Genomic DNA, 14,490 nt, shown 5'->3' with positions numbered 1-14,490 from the left:
TAGAATATAAACACCCTAAAATTGATTAATTCCATTATAAACTAATAAATAAATTTTATATGATGTTTGTGAGAGAAGCGCGATAAACGTGACAGTTGTCATCAAATTTACAACCCCAACGAGATATTTTTGTTGTTGTGTGACGTCACGCACGTGGAAACATTCGTAGTAAAACTTAGGTGTTTGGTTTACATTCAAATATTAAGTAACTAGATGCTATTAGCTTGCGTGTTTACGTTTTTATAAGCTCTATTTAAGCCCTAACAGGTTACAATTTAGTTAAATGATCACAAACTCGTATAACGTTAAATAAACTTTAAAAAATCTTTAAAATATGTTCGTACGCTTTCTAGTTATCAAGAAAGCTAAGAACATAGTTTCTTATGTTCTTAGCTCACACAATTCTATTTGATTATGTTTCTAGTTTAAAAAGCTAATTACATTTCATTAGACTTCAATTTAAACAATATGCTCTTCTATGTTTGCAGTCATACCTTGTTACTTGTATAAGTTAGCCACTGTATTAAGAATGAAAGAGTTCAAATTCACCCAAGCAGACAAAGAAAAGGTTGGTATTTTAATGTTTCATTTCATATTAATTTTTTCTACAACAACTACAATAATTATCCCTTAGTGGTTAGCACACCTGTCTCTAGCCCAGAAGTTAGGATACATTATTGTGAACATATGTGTATTTGGGATAAACACTGCAGTTTGGGCGATTGCTCCAACCCAGTTGTCCCTCATGGATTGTCTGAATTGCCATTCGTTTACATCCCGTTCTTGTTCCCTTGATTTCTTTCACAATAGAATAAATGCCAACAACTAAATAAATCTTTACAAAAAAAAACTGCAAAACATTATTGAATCTCAAAATGTATGGTCCGTAGTAGTTCAACTAAATAATGAAATGAGATACAGTTACATTCTTCTATTTAAACTTTTAAGCGATTATTTAACTACCAACCACCACCTCTCCTATAAATAAACCAAACCCTCCACACAGTTCGAGGAAGATGGTTACCTCGCTCTGGAAGGATTTCTAAGTGAAGCAGAATGCGATAAACTACGTGGGGAATGTAGAAACATTGTTGATGAAATGAATCCCGAGGAACATAATACTGTCTTCTCTACTGATAAACATGAACAGGTAAAATTAACAACTGTTGATCTGCTGTATTTGTGTAACTGAACCATTGCTCGTGAAAAACTAATCAAATATTTTTACCAAAATCTGCAAATCCTGATTGAATCTTAAAATGTACAGCCAGGAAGCGTTTAAACTTTAGGTTTAGTAACTGAATCATTGCTAGCGGTAATAAAGAGGTGTTTGAATATAAGTTAGATTTAATGAAAATTGTCAGTGAGCCTTATGGTCAATCAAACTGGCAGACATACAAAAAAATTCAAATAAAAAATGGGCACAAGGACTGTGAGATTAAGTTTTCATTCTAGCATGTAGTTGGTAACATACTAAATTTATTTAAACTTTGCCTGGCAGATGGAGTCAAATTATTTGTTGACAAGCAACGACAAAATTCGTTTCTTTTGGGAGAAAGAGGCTTTGGATGAAAATGGTAAATTATGTCTTCCAAAGCATGGGGCATTGAATAAAGTTGGCCATGGTAAGTGGAATATATACTGTGTATTTATGTGTATTGTTGTTAGACAAACAACATCAGAATTTTAGTTAATTGGTACAAACTGCACAATTTAAAAACTAAACCAATATTTTACAAAAAAATGCAAAACATGATTGAATCTTAAAATGTACAGTCCAAAGTTTTTAAACTAAAATTCTGACAAATTACTATGTTATAAACATAGAATAAGTTTGGGGTTAAGTGCCTGTTCAGTCATCTAAATAAGTAACTTTTCAGAGACTGCAACATGTTTTAGTTGCAGAAGTATATCGTTTGATTGTACCTTAAGAATTAAAAGCAGACAAAGAGGGTTCTGGAATGGGTGGCATTGGTTTAAAGCCAAGTTATTAGTTTTAAATTTACATAACCATTTAAAGATGAATGAGTTTAACAAGATATGCTTCAGAATTCCTAAACACCATGTTTTTATCTACAGCGTTACATATTCTAAGCGAGCCGTTCCGTGAAGTTACTTTCAGTGAAAAAATGCAGTCGATTTTCAGAGGTCTTGGTTTTGTGAAGCCTGCTATACCACAAAGCATGTATATATTTAAGGTAGGATATATTGTGTTTTGTGTATATATAAAGGTAAACTAATATATGGTTTGTATACTGTGGTTATAATGTTAGTGGTTGCTCTTTTATAGAACATGATTTGTATTGTTTGTTAATTACTTGTGATATAGAGTAGGATGGGGGAAGATGGGACACTTTTTAACTCTATTTTCTCGTCCCATTTAGTAGTAAACAAAGAACATTTAAAGAATTATAAAACTAAATCCTCAGGACTCCCATAAACCGTTATTACCACCCTACTATATATTATTTAGTGGTGCATCTCCGTTTTAGCTCTGAAAATAAATTCATTTGTCGCAAAATGATAACCTTGTTTTTAAACCACATTTTTAAAGTCATGGTTTGGTTTTGTAAAACACTAATATTAAAACACTAATACAGTCCCATATAATGAAAAAATTTATTGAACAAAACACCTTGAAAAAAAAACTAATTTACAAAACTTTTGAATATTTTTTAAACTTTTTCGTTTTATCTTTTACATTGTTTACCAAACAAGCGTTTGATTGTTTGTTCATTATGATGTCACAAACAACTACTTTGTAACAATCGATGTCATGACAATGGAGTTGCTTACCGAGGCCTTCTAGTGGTGAGAATGTAGGATGACGAACGTAGTGTTTCACGTATGCAGCAAGGGATTGTGGGACTGTCAGAAATATATATAGTTATTTCTCATAAAAAATATGGGCCAACAAAGTTAACACCAATGCATAAAATACTTTTTATAATTATAAAAGCTCACACAACATAGTAATAGCTAAAGCATACTCTTGGTAAAAGGCTGGCGATAACAGTACTAAAAAATGTGTATAAAGTAACCAGCTCCTATATATAGTATCAAGGATCCATACCAACCTTGTGCTGCGTGCTTATTGGTTAAAAACTTCTCCCATTGCCCAATCATATCACCCCAATTATCAGCGCTTAAATATGATTGGTTGTAAGCATCGCACGCATCATATTCAAGCAACCAATTCGGTTTGTTCGTTTGGTGAGCTTTTTTAAGGTCTAACGTATATGTTCTGTGGTTGGTCACGCTCCATGTGGTGTTGGCGTGGTAACCATCAACATCATATACTCTGAAACATAGACATCATATAAAACTTTATTAGTGATCTCGGCCCAAGAGGATATGGGTTCGAGGCTCGTGGCTGCTATCATCGGGATCTTAGTGTAACAGTGTCATTTTGTGTCATTTTGCAAGATACTTAACGACATTTGCTCTAATCTAGTGCTTTATTCTGGGTTGTCCATATTGTTAGCTATTCAGAAAAACAAGTTACATTCCTGGTAACTTGGGGGTGTATGAAACAAAACACCTGTGTTATAACGAGTGTCGTTGCCCCGCCATGCGAGGATAAATAAGTTACATACGTGGTAACTTGTAAGGGGGCATAAGGTGTATAAAACAGAACACCCTTGTTATAACGACTGTCATTGTCATTGCCCCACCACGCCAGTACAAACAAGTTGCATTCATCCATTACCTGTACGCTGGCTTCATGAATATATATGATGTTAAACTTGGTGCAATGTAAGCCACAGACATTGGCGTTCCATCTTCATTATAAATCAACTCAATCTCATCATTGTGGGTATGACCAAAGAACTGGGCTGTTATAATGTGCTGGAATCGCTCCAGTATTCTGTGGGATTTATAAGTTGTTTAAGTTTGTAGAAGCCTTTACTTTATTACTCTATAAAGGACATTATGTCTTTGGCCTAAGATGTCTGTACAATCAGGTCCCATGTAGTACTAAAGCACGCCATGGGACTAGGGATGCACATTACAGAATAATTAGGTATTCTAGGATATCCTAGAATACTTTATTTCGAATCTAGAATTCCGAATCTAGAATTTCGAATCTTTTTATATTTATAGGAAAAAATAATTTTACCCACATAAGTCAGTTTATTGACTCTTTCATACCCGCCTTGTTGGAGCTGTAAAATAATCAAAAATTGTACTATTGGGTAGTTTTTGCGTCATGAAACGTATAGCAGGTTATGAAAAAACGTTGAAACGTTTACTCTTGAAAGTCCCACAAACACAAAAATATTTTTTTTCAAAATTAATAAGTTTCAAAAATTGTTAATATAGTATATGAGATGACGTGTAATTACGTCATTAAACAGAATACCGAATCCCGTAATTAGATTCGAATACAAAAGGATCTGAATCTCACGGATTCGAAATTCTGTAATGTGCATCCCTACATGGGACCTAGGATTTATGCCAGTTGACCCATTACCCCAGTCTCCAACATTGTATATTCACATTCGAATATATAGGTTTATTGGTTAAGTTCTACAGTGATGCATGTTATCACTCATATTTTAAGAGATTTAGGATGGAAAGAGAGTTGGCCCACTAAATTTAGCTTACATGGCAAACCTCACCCATATAGAAATAGAATATGGGGCAGAATCTTTGCTTGCTAACCTGATATAATTGAAGCTCCAACTTTCAATACAGTCAGGTTGTTTCCCTGGTGGAACATGACCAATCACTTGAACCTTTTCACCCAACATTTCTGCCGATGTCAGCACTTTTACAAACCACTGTAGCATGCCTAGACGATGGATAGCTTATAGTAATGATGCTAAAGTCGTTCAATAGGATGTCTCAATAATTCTAGGACCAGCTACAATTCAGTCACTAATGTGTTGTGGCAGTTTGGGTGTTTTGGTTAAAAGCAGACTTTGGCCAAAATCAGTTATCATTGCGTGCTTTGATGTATCTCAACATTTAGCAAACCCAGAGAGATTTAACAACAAAATAGTCGTAACTGAATCACATTTCATCATTTAGTTAAAACGCTCCGAACTCTATATTTTGAGATTCAATCATGTCTTGCATTTTAAAATATTATTTAATTATATAGTTTTTATTCAAACTGCTATGGATACAAACTACCTAAAGGTTCATTCTTACCACTTGGGTCCACTGGGTCCAACCACACCCACCAGTTCTCAGTGTAGCAAAAGTTTGTGTTAAGAGATACGATACGGAAGCCTGGTTTAACAAGTGTAGAGTAGAATCCTCCAAGTTCTATGGTCTGTAAGGAGTGTTGTATTGTTAGACAAGGCCAGAGTTGGCCCATTACCCCAACATTGTATATGCACATTCTACTCTATATGGGTGAGGTTCTACAGCAAGGCACGCCATGGGACCTGCGATTTAGGCCAGAGTTGGTTCATTATCCCAACATTGTATATGCACATTCTATTCTATATGGGTAAGGTCCTACAGTGAGGCATGTCATGGGACCTGGGATTTAGGCCAGAGTTGGCCCATTATCCCAACATTGTATATGCACATTCTATTCCATATGGGTAAGGTCCTACAGTGAGGCATGTCATGGGACCTGGGATTTAGGCCAGAGTTGGCCCATTACCCCAACATTGTATATGCACATTCTATTCCATATGGGTAAGGTCCTACAGTGAGGCATGTCATGGGACCTGGGATTTAGGCCAGAGTTGGCCCATTACCCCAACATTGTATATGCACATTCTATTCCATATGGGTAAGGTCATACAGTGAGGCATGTCATGGGACCTGGGATTTAGGCCAGAGTTGGCCCATTACCCCAACATTGTATATGCACATTCTATTCCATATGGGTAAGGTCCTACAGTGAGGCATGTCATGGGACCTGGGATTTAGGCCAGAGTTGGCCCATTACCCCAACATTGTATATGCACATTCTATTCTATGTGGGTGAGGTCCTACAGTGAGGCATGTCATGGGACCTGGGATTTAGGCCACATTTGCCTATTACCCCAACATTGTATATGCACATTCTATTCTATATGGGTGAGGTCCTACAGTGAGGCATGCCATGGGACCTGAGATTTAGGCCACATTTGCCTATTACCCCAACATTGTATATGCACATTCTATTCTATATGGGTGAGGTACTACAGTGAGGCATGCTATGGGTCCTGGGATTTAAGCCAGAGTTGGCCCATTACCCCAACATTGTATATGCACATTCTATTCTATATGGGTAAGATCCTACAGTGAGGCATGTCATGGGACCTGGGATTTAGGCCACATTTGCCTATTACCCCAACATTGTATATGCACATTCTATTCTATATGGGTGAGGTCCTACAGTGAGACACGCCATGGGACCTGGGATTTAGGCCAGAGTTGGCCCATTACCCCAACATTGTATATGCACATTCTATTCTATATGGGTGAGGTCCTACAGTGAGGCATGTCATGGGACCTGGGATTTAGGCCACATTTGCCTATTACCCCAACATTGTATATGCACATTCTATTCTATATGGGTGAGGTCCTACAGTGAGACACGCCATGGGACCTGGGATTTAGGCCAGAGTTGGCTCATTACCCCAACATTGTATATGCACATTCTATTCTATATGGGTGAGGTCCTACAGTGAGACACGCCATGGGACCTGGGATTTAGGCCAGAGTTGGCCCATTACCCCAACATTGTATATGCACATTCTATTCTATATGGGTGAGGTCCTACAGTGAGGCATGTCATGGGACCTGGGATTTAGGCCACATTTGCCTATTACCCCAACATTGTATATGCACATTCTATTCTAGATGGGTGAGGTCCTACGGTGTGACACGCCATGGAACCTGGGATTTAAGCCAGAGTTGACCCATTACCCCAACATTGTATATGCACATTCTATTCTATATGGGTGAGGTCCTACAATGAGGCATGTCATGGGACCTGAGATTTAGGCCAGAGTTGTCCCATTACCCCAACATTGTATATGCACATTCTATTCTATACGGGTGAGGTCCTACAGTGAGGCATGCCATGGGACCTGAGATTTAGGCCACATTTGCCTATTACCCCAACATTGTATATGCACATTCTATTCTATATGGGTGAGGTCCTACAGTGAGGCATGTCATGGGACCTGGGATTTAGGCCAGAGTTGTCCCATTACCCCAACATTGTATATGCACATTCTATTCTATATGGGTGAGGTCCTACAGTGAGACACGCCATGGAACCTGGGATTTAAGCCAGAGTTGACCCATTACCCCAACATTGTATATGCACATTCTATTCCATATGGGTGAGGTCCTACAATGAGGCATGCCATGGGACCTGGGATTTAGGCCACATTTGCCTATTACCCCAACATTGTATATGCACATTCTATTCTATATGGGTGAGGTCCTACAGTGAGGCATAGCATGGGACCTGGGATTTAGGGCAGAGTTGGTCCATTACCCAACATTGTATATGCACATTCTATTCTATATGGGCATACTCATATTGTCCCATCTTCCCCATCCTACTATACTAATATTACCCACCTCCTTTGTGGATGAAGGCAGCCATACACTCCATGCTTTCCACAATGCATTATAAAACCACTGTGCCGAATATGCAGCACCAGTGTTGACCGATGCTGGTGGAAAATTATTAGAAGGAAAACTATCATGGTTTCCCACAGCTGGAAACACTGGAGTATTGGGGAAATATTGAACCAGCAGTGATGTAATGTTGTGTAACATATACAGCTGGTTCAATCGGTTTTGTGCCCATACATCATGCGCTGGTACGTCTCCTGTCCATAGGATGTAGTCAAAGGGTTCTTCTTGGTTTGTTTTTGAAAGTTTTTGTAAAATGTCGTTGACTGTCCACCATGGAAGGTCACATGTTCTGTTGGAATGATCGGCTTATTATGTTGACATAAATTTGTTACTGCTTTATACACCTCGTGCCTGCGTAATCTCTAGTGTAGAGACCTACAGTACCAGACATCTACTTATACAGGTATCGTCTATCATGCAAATACTTTTTTCATTAACGATTCATTAACAATATTCATTATCAAAATGTTCATTATCGATATTCTATTCTGCATCAGTTAGTAAACATTATAACCACACGAGGCCTTATTATGCACCCACAACACCCATTATGTACCCCCACAATACCTATAGTCCCCCCACTTCCACGCTTTGTTTGTTTCATTTATCTTCTTAGTCATGGGTGCTTCCCCTCTTATAGGATCAATTATTGTCGGTACTTTATCGCCACCTTGTGAGCGGCAACATAGAGGTTCATTACACACAGCGTTGCTACCAACCTTGTATTGAAGGTCTATATGTACGTCGCTTAGATGGAGAATCTGTTGAATGTATTGTTGAATGAATGAATGTAACTTGCTTATCCTCGCATGGTAGGGCAACGACAGTTGTTATAACATGGGTGTTCCGTTTCATACACCTCGTGCCAGCTTATGAGTTACCACATATGTAACTTTGTCGGTGATTGATTTATATACGGCTGAGAATTTGGACATCACATCAGTGATTACTGAGTTGGAGCAATTGCCTATATGCTTCTTGCCCAAGGACACAAATGCTCACAATAGGCATGTTGTTATGTCATTAAAACAAACAAGTTCAAGCTTTTTACTTCCCTTGATTCTTACCTTTAGTGTTTTTGTTGGAATTTCCATAATATTCGATTTCCACGTTCGTTTCCTTCGCAACGGAGGTAAACTAACCAACCAATCAGAACGGTTGCCTGAGTTTCTAGCATCTGGTATGTCGGGGCAGAAGTAAGGGAGGCAGATTCCACATATAGATTCTGCTGATAAGTCAACCTGTGTGTAAGGTTTATATGATTGGAACTTGTTCATCCTCGCATGGTGTCGTTATAACATAGGTGTTCTGTTTCATACACCTTGTGCCCGCTTACAAGTTACCACGCATGTAACTTATTTATCTTCGCATGGCGGGACAACGACAGTCGTTATAACACAGGTGTTCTGTTTCATACACCTTGTGCCCGCTTACAAGTTACCACGCATGTAACTTATTTATCCTCACATGGCAGGGCAACGACAGTCATTATAACACAGGTGTTCTGTTTCATACACCTCGTGCCTGCTTATGAGTTACCACGTATGTTATGTAACATGTTTATCCTCTCGTTTTGGGGCAAGGACAGTCGTTAAAATATTGGTCGCCTACTACAGTGGTTCACACAGCCTTTGACTGTTGTTGTAAAAGTTAAAATACTTTCTTGGATGCTTACTAGAAGTTGTTGTTACCCACGCTCCTAAAAATGCCGTCAAACCATTTATACCACAAACATTCCAATCCTTAGTAACCCAACCTACCTGTGTGAGCACAGCAGTTGCTTCGGGACCAAATATGGAGTAAGCCCCTTTACAAATCCTGGGTGTCTCAATCCTAAAATACTCGCATCCCTTTTCAACCATTTCTCCTAACTCCTCCATCGAGGAAGGATCTTCCTCCAATCTCATCTTCTCGTAATTAACAAGGAAGATACATGCGGAGCATTTGGTTGTCATCTCACCCTGAACCTGGTGTTAGATTTGGTTGTTTTTGTTAGTTTTAGTTCAAGTAATATGGTTAACAGACATTGCTCCAACCCAGTTGTTACTAAAGGGTTGTGGCACCCTAGGTGTTGGTGTAATGGGCCAACTTTGGCCAAAATTCCAGGTCCCATGGCGTGCCTCACTGTAGGACCTTACCCATATAGAATAGAATGTGCATATACAATGTTGGGGTAATGGGCCAACTCTGGCCTAAGTTTCAAGTTGTTCTGGCATGGCTATGTTTTAACTTATTTATTCCTGTTATTTTATTCACCAATTTGCAGCTAATGACCTTTAAAACTAACAAGGCCATAAGCAGAGATCTTTCCCAATAAATATTTAATATATAGTTTTTAACATAACTTGTATATTAATATATTCATAACGTATATACTCACGTGGGTGCTCTTCTTTTGAATAAACGTACTGACGTCATGGACGATATTCTCTCGTATATTACGCACTCGATCGACGTCATTTCGTATCTTCTGCAACAAAATAAATTTTATAATAAACAAACTAACAAATAATATAAAAGATAAACCAAGAAACTACCTCAAACTTGCGAACCGGCGTCGCGATACTTCTGTTAATAAACAAACAAAACAAAACGATGACGAAACAATGCATGGTGTTGCTTAACAATGAACCTCTCGAGAAACCGCTTCCTTTTATTCGAACACAATCGAAAAAGCGCCGAAATTATGACGTCACATTTGCGCGTTTTTAATTATTACACGCGCTTTTCTCAGATAAGCGTCGCGAAGCGCGCGTTTTTATTGTGACGTCACACCACGTAGCAATACCTTGTATGAAGTAATTATTGATATTATTAATAAATTAATTTTTTGTTTCAGCCAGCGAAGATTGGCGGAGAGGGTGAGTTGAGTTAATTAATTGGTTAAATAAAAAACAAGAAATTAAACTTTATATAAATGTTGCTGCAAGGTATAATATCAGTTCTTATCTCTTCTGCATGCCTTATACGACTTACCGACGTAATAAGGGGGCAAAATTAAACGAAATTAGCCGATTATTTAACTAGTTAGTGAATATAGACATCGACGCTGTTCGTTTCCAAACTTATTTTGACCAACTGATCATCGCATACTGACGTATGCGAGAAAACAAAAATATATTTAATTAGATATAAAAATATATTTAAGGTATAAAAACCAATCAATTGATAAACTAACCAGCTAATTCCTCAACCAGTGAACCGGCACATCGACGCTACTTTCCTCTACTCCGATCCCTTAAAGTTAGTTGGCGTGTGGTTGGCCCTCGAAGACGCGACGCTTAACAACGGGTGTATGTGGTTTGTACCTGGATCGCATAAACAATGTGAGTATGTGACGTCATCGAGGTGGTGACGTCATTATAGTAACGTAATTAAAGTCACGTTAGGATTTCAACGCGAAATCCGATATCAGCTTATGCGACGTTAAATCCTGAAGTTGCATTATGACGTCTTTTTACTACGTTATGTGACGTTATTTTTATTATTACGTCATTGCAGGTGACGTGACATACAGGATGGTTATGAACCCGGTAGAGGGCGCTAGGCCTGCGACCGTTTTCGAAGGAAATATGAAACATTATGATTTTGACGACTATGAGGCTGTTCCGGTTAAAAAGGGAACCCTTGTTCTTATACACGGGAAGGTACGATGTATATATAATACTGTGGGGTGAGATGGGACATATGTTATATATGGTACTGTAGGGTGAGATGGGACATCTGTTATATATGGTACTGTGGGGTGAGATGGGACATCTGTTATATATGGTACTGTAGGGTAAGATGGGACATGTTCTCATTCTCTTTTATCGTCCCATGTGTTAGTAAGCAAACATTATTGACAGAATTATATAATGCCCACGACTCTAAAAGACCGTTATTAATAGTTGGATACCGTCACATAATGTCCCTTATTTCGTGAAGAGCGAGGTTAATTGTTAAAAATACGATTAGGAAATGCGAGATACCATTGGTCCTATTTCAAAGTGTACTATAATACTGTGGGGTAAGATGGATACCGTTAGCACATAATATCCCATATTTCCCAATCCTGTTTTTAACTATAACAACGCTCTTTTAGAGTCGTGAGGATACGGTTATGTAGTTCTGTAAAATTATTTGTTTACTACCACATGTGACGATAAAGGAGAATGAAAACAGGGACCAACTTATCTCATTGCATATATAATGTGACGTCATAATCGTTTATATTACGTCACACAGGTCCACCATAGGAGCAACAGAAACACTTCGGAAAATTCTAGAAATATTTACACTTTCCATGTCACAGAAACGAACAATTCGAAATGGAGTGAAAGAAATTGGTGAGCGTAGCGTAGCTTAACGTAACCATGCGTGTGTTAGGAGGAACCTAGTGTTACAATTGGCATTTGTACTTTGCGAAACCCGGCAAAAAATAACCACCCATAAAGTTACATACGTGGTAACTTATAAGCGGGCACGAGGTCTATGAAACAGAACACCAATTTTAAAACGACTGTCGTTGACCGCCATGCGAGGATAAAATAAGTGGTAACATAGGTGGTAACTTGTAAACAGGCACGAGGTGTATGAAACAGAACACCCGTGTTATAACGACTGTCATTGCCCCGCTTTAAAATAATTTCCTATTATATCATACACTTCACTTACACATAACTTGACTTTTAAATCTAGGCTCCAGCCAGCAAACGGCACGCAGTTCCCTCTGTTATACGAAGACTCCAATGCTACAAGTTAAACAACGGGACCCTGTATAACGTATAGTACTGTGAGGGAAGATGGGACACCTTTAGCACATGATATAAAAATATCCTGATTATGTTTTAAACAATTAACAACGGTCTATGGGAGTCGTGGGGATCAGTTTTATAATTCTTTGAATGCTATTTGTTTACTACCAAATGGGACGAGAAAATAGAATAAAAAGGTGTCCCATCTCACCCCACCATACTGCTGTATGTAAAAACGTCGTTGCCTATATCTTGGGCCAACCATTAATCATGAGGTCAACTATTAATCATGTATCTGGAGATTATTGTTTGTTTGTTCGTATATAACGCTTAGGTGTGTTTTGTAAGTTGTGTTTGGTGCACTATTACTAAAAATGCATTATATTACTGTATACTAGATATAGCTGCTGCAAATTGTGGTGCTTTGTGTAGTTAGTAGGTTGCGCAATTATTATGCAATAATAATCATGCAGTGCTTGTATTTTGCCAGAATAAAGACTGCCGCAAAATCGTATGAATAAACGAAGGTAATTTACTTTATCCTCGCCTGGCCGGAAAACATAACACGACTACACGAGTGTTCTGTTTTCATGCACCTTGTGCCCGCCTACGAGTTACCACGTATATGTTACTTAGTGGGTAATTATTTTTTATGTATGGCTGACAATTTGGACAACCGAATAGTGACCACTGGGTTTGAGCAATTGTGGTTAAGTGTCTTGCCTTTGGGTTAGAGGCAGGCGCGCTAACCGCTTTGCCACGGCGCCGGACATATATAGACTTAATGCAATACAAAACTAGTAGGCCTAGCATATATAAGCGAATAACTCAACCAAACAGTTATCGGTATGTCATATGTGTTAGGTGCTTACGAATTACTCTCGTATAAATGTAGCCTACAGGTATTAGCTGCGAAAAAGTCAAACTTAAAAAGGTTTTCCAGAATTTTTCACAAGTAGGTATTATTCTATGTTAAAATTAAAAGACTAACGACTTTTCCCCGAACGATTTTTCTCTAATTCAACGTTCAAAATTAAAGTCCCCAAAGCACTGTGGATTTTATATTTCTATTGTTTTGGCGCAAAACGTCGGGGAACCAAAATAATTTGCAGAGCATTAAAATAAAGTTTGTATGCAGATTATAAAAGAATTTTTTCTGGCGTGTAAAGACTAATTACATCTTTTTAATTTGAAAAAACTTGCAAGGTATGGTTATCAGATGTACTAACAGCAATATTTATGTTCGTTTTTCGTTAAAATACTCGCGTTTGGCGCCGTAGTACAGTTGGTTAGCGCGCCTACCTTTCACCCAGAGGTAATGGGTTCAAGGCTTGTCGCTTCTACGATTGTGGGTGTATGTGTCCTGGGCCTCGCCAAACCGCTTACATTATAGAAAACTAGTTTAATATATATAGTACATTCTATTTCTGGTGTTTCAAATAAAATCAAATCGTGGATAATGGATATAGATATATACCATTTTATTTAAGATGGAAAAACTTTTATTATCATAAACTGAATCTACTGAGAACTGAATTAGGGTAAATATAGTTTTTAGTTTAGTATATACTTCTATTATTATCATTTGCTTGTGCGGACCAAAGAAGTTATTACACAGTTGCTATTTTCCACACCATTCTACATTCATATACCTTATACTGACTATTTAAACTTGATAATTCATGTGATATAATTTAAACAACATGTTTATATTTTGCTACAAAACTGTTGTACAAAACACCTAAAACGTTTAAAACACAAGTGTTATATATAACAAGTTTAATACACAATTATTAAATATAACATGTTTAATACACAATTATTATATATAACATGTTTAATACACAATTATTATATATAACATGTTTAATATACAATTATTAAATATAACATGTTTAATAAACAATTATTAAATATAACATGTTTAATACAGAAATGACACATTTAACTAATATATTTCATGTATATATTTGAGTTATATATATTACCATATATGTTTGTTAATTGTGTTTCATAAATATATGTATATATATATAACACAAATGCATAATAATAATATTTACTGGCACTGGCACAAATAGTTTGTGTATAAAGCACAAGAAGAACTGTGTATGCTTATACATTAACTATGATTGGTTGAGCAGGTTTACAA

The 14,490-nt window shown here is 37.4% G+C and overlaps 2 protein-coding genes across 3 annotated transcripts; one reads left to right on the top strand and one right to left on the bottom strand.

The window, feature by feature from the left end:
* Positions 1-126: 126 nt before the first annotated feature.
* On the bottom strand, positions 127-10,309 carry LOC149725915 (sphingomyelin phosphodiesterase-like). Of its 2 annotated transcripts, none has more exons than XM_089891682.1 (11): positions 10,140-10,309; positions 9,983-10,069; positions 9,363-9,569; positions 8,670-8,843; positions 8,170-8,363; positions 7,543-7,891; positions 5,158-5,281; positions 4,666-4,795; positions 3,710-3,868; positions 3,078-3,301; positions 127-2,868 (listed from the first exon to the last, which is right to left on the bottom strand). In XM_089891682.1, exons 1-11 carry the CDS (start codon positions 10,212-10,214, stop codon positions 2,654-2,656), a joined length of 1,938 nt encoding a protein of 645 aa, XP_089747808.1. In that variant the 5' UTR covers positions 10,215-10,309; the 3' UTR covers positions 127-2,653. The 2 variants fall into 2 exon arrangements, with proteins under 2 accessions (XP_089747808.1, XP_089747807.1); XM_089891681.1 differs by having other exon boundaries at positions 9,983-10,072; positions 10,140-10,307.
* On the top strand, positions 438-12,873 carry LOC149725914 (phytanoyl-CoA dioxygenase domain-containing protein 1-like). The gene is made up of 9 exons (XM_089891722.1): positions 438-568; positions 1,007-1,150; positions 1,502-1,625; positions 2,080-2,198; positions 10,442-10,463; positions 10,800-10,928; positions 11,104-11,249; positions 11,830-11,930; positions 12,283-12,873. The coding sequence occupies exons 1-9, from the start codon at positions 479-481 to the stop codon at positions 12,344-12,346; spliced, it is 939 nt and encodes a 312-aa protein (XP_089747848.1). The 5' UTR covers positions 438-478; the 3' UTR covers positions 12,347-12,873.
* Positions 12,874-14,490: the final 1,617 nt, after the last annotated feature.

The sequence above is a fragment of the Ciona robusta genome, chromosome 13 (genome assembly GCF_009617815.1).
Source record: "Ciona robusta chromosome 13, ASM961781v2".
Classification (NCBI taxonomy): Eukaryota; Metazoa; Chordata; class Ascidiacea; order Phlebobranchia; family Cionidae; genus Ciona; species Ciona robusta.
This window is presented reverse-complemented; position numbering and strand designations above follow the sequence as displayed.

Excerpts from the sequence above, each read along its gene's own strand:
- LOC149725914 (XM_089891722.1), top strand. The coding sequence starts at position 479 with ATGTTTGCAGTCATACCTTGTTACTTGTATAAGTTAGCCACTGTATTA. Across the intron at positions 10,464-10,799 it reads AGCGAAGATTGGCGGAGAGG|TGAACCGGCACATCGACGCT; the intron begins GTGAGTTGAGTT and ends TTCCTCAACCAG. Across the intron at positions 11,931-12,282 it reads AAATGGAGTGAAAGAAATTG|GCTCCAGCCAGCAAACGGCA; the intron begins GTGAGCGTAGCG and ends TTTTAAATCTAG.
- LOC149725915 (XM_089891681.1), bottom strand. The coding sequence starts at position 10,214 with ATGCATTGTTTCGTCATCGTTTTGTTTTGTTTGTTTATTAACAGAAGT. Across the intron at positions 4,796-5,157 it reads GGACCCAGTGGACCCAAGTG|GCATGCTACAGTGGTTTGTA; the intron begins GTAAGAATGAAC and ends TCCATCGTCTAG. Across the intron at positions 2,869-3,077 it reads CAATAAGCACGCAGCACAAG|TCCCACAATCCCTTGCTGCA; the intron begins GTTGGTATGGAT and ends TATTTCTGACAG.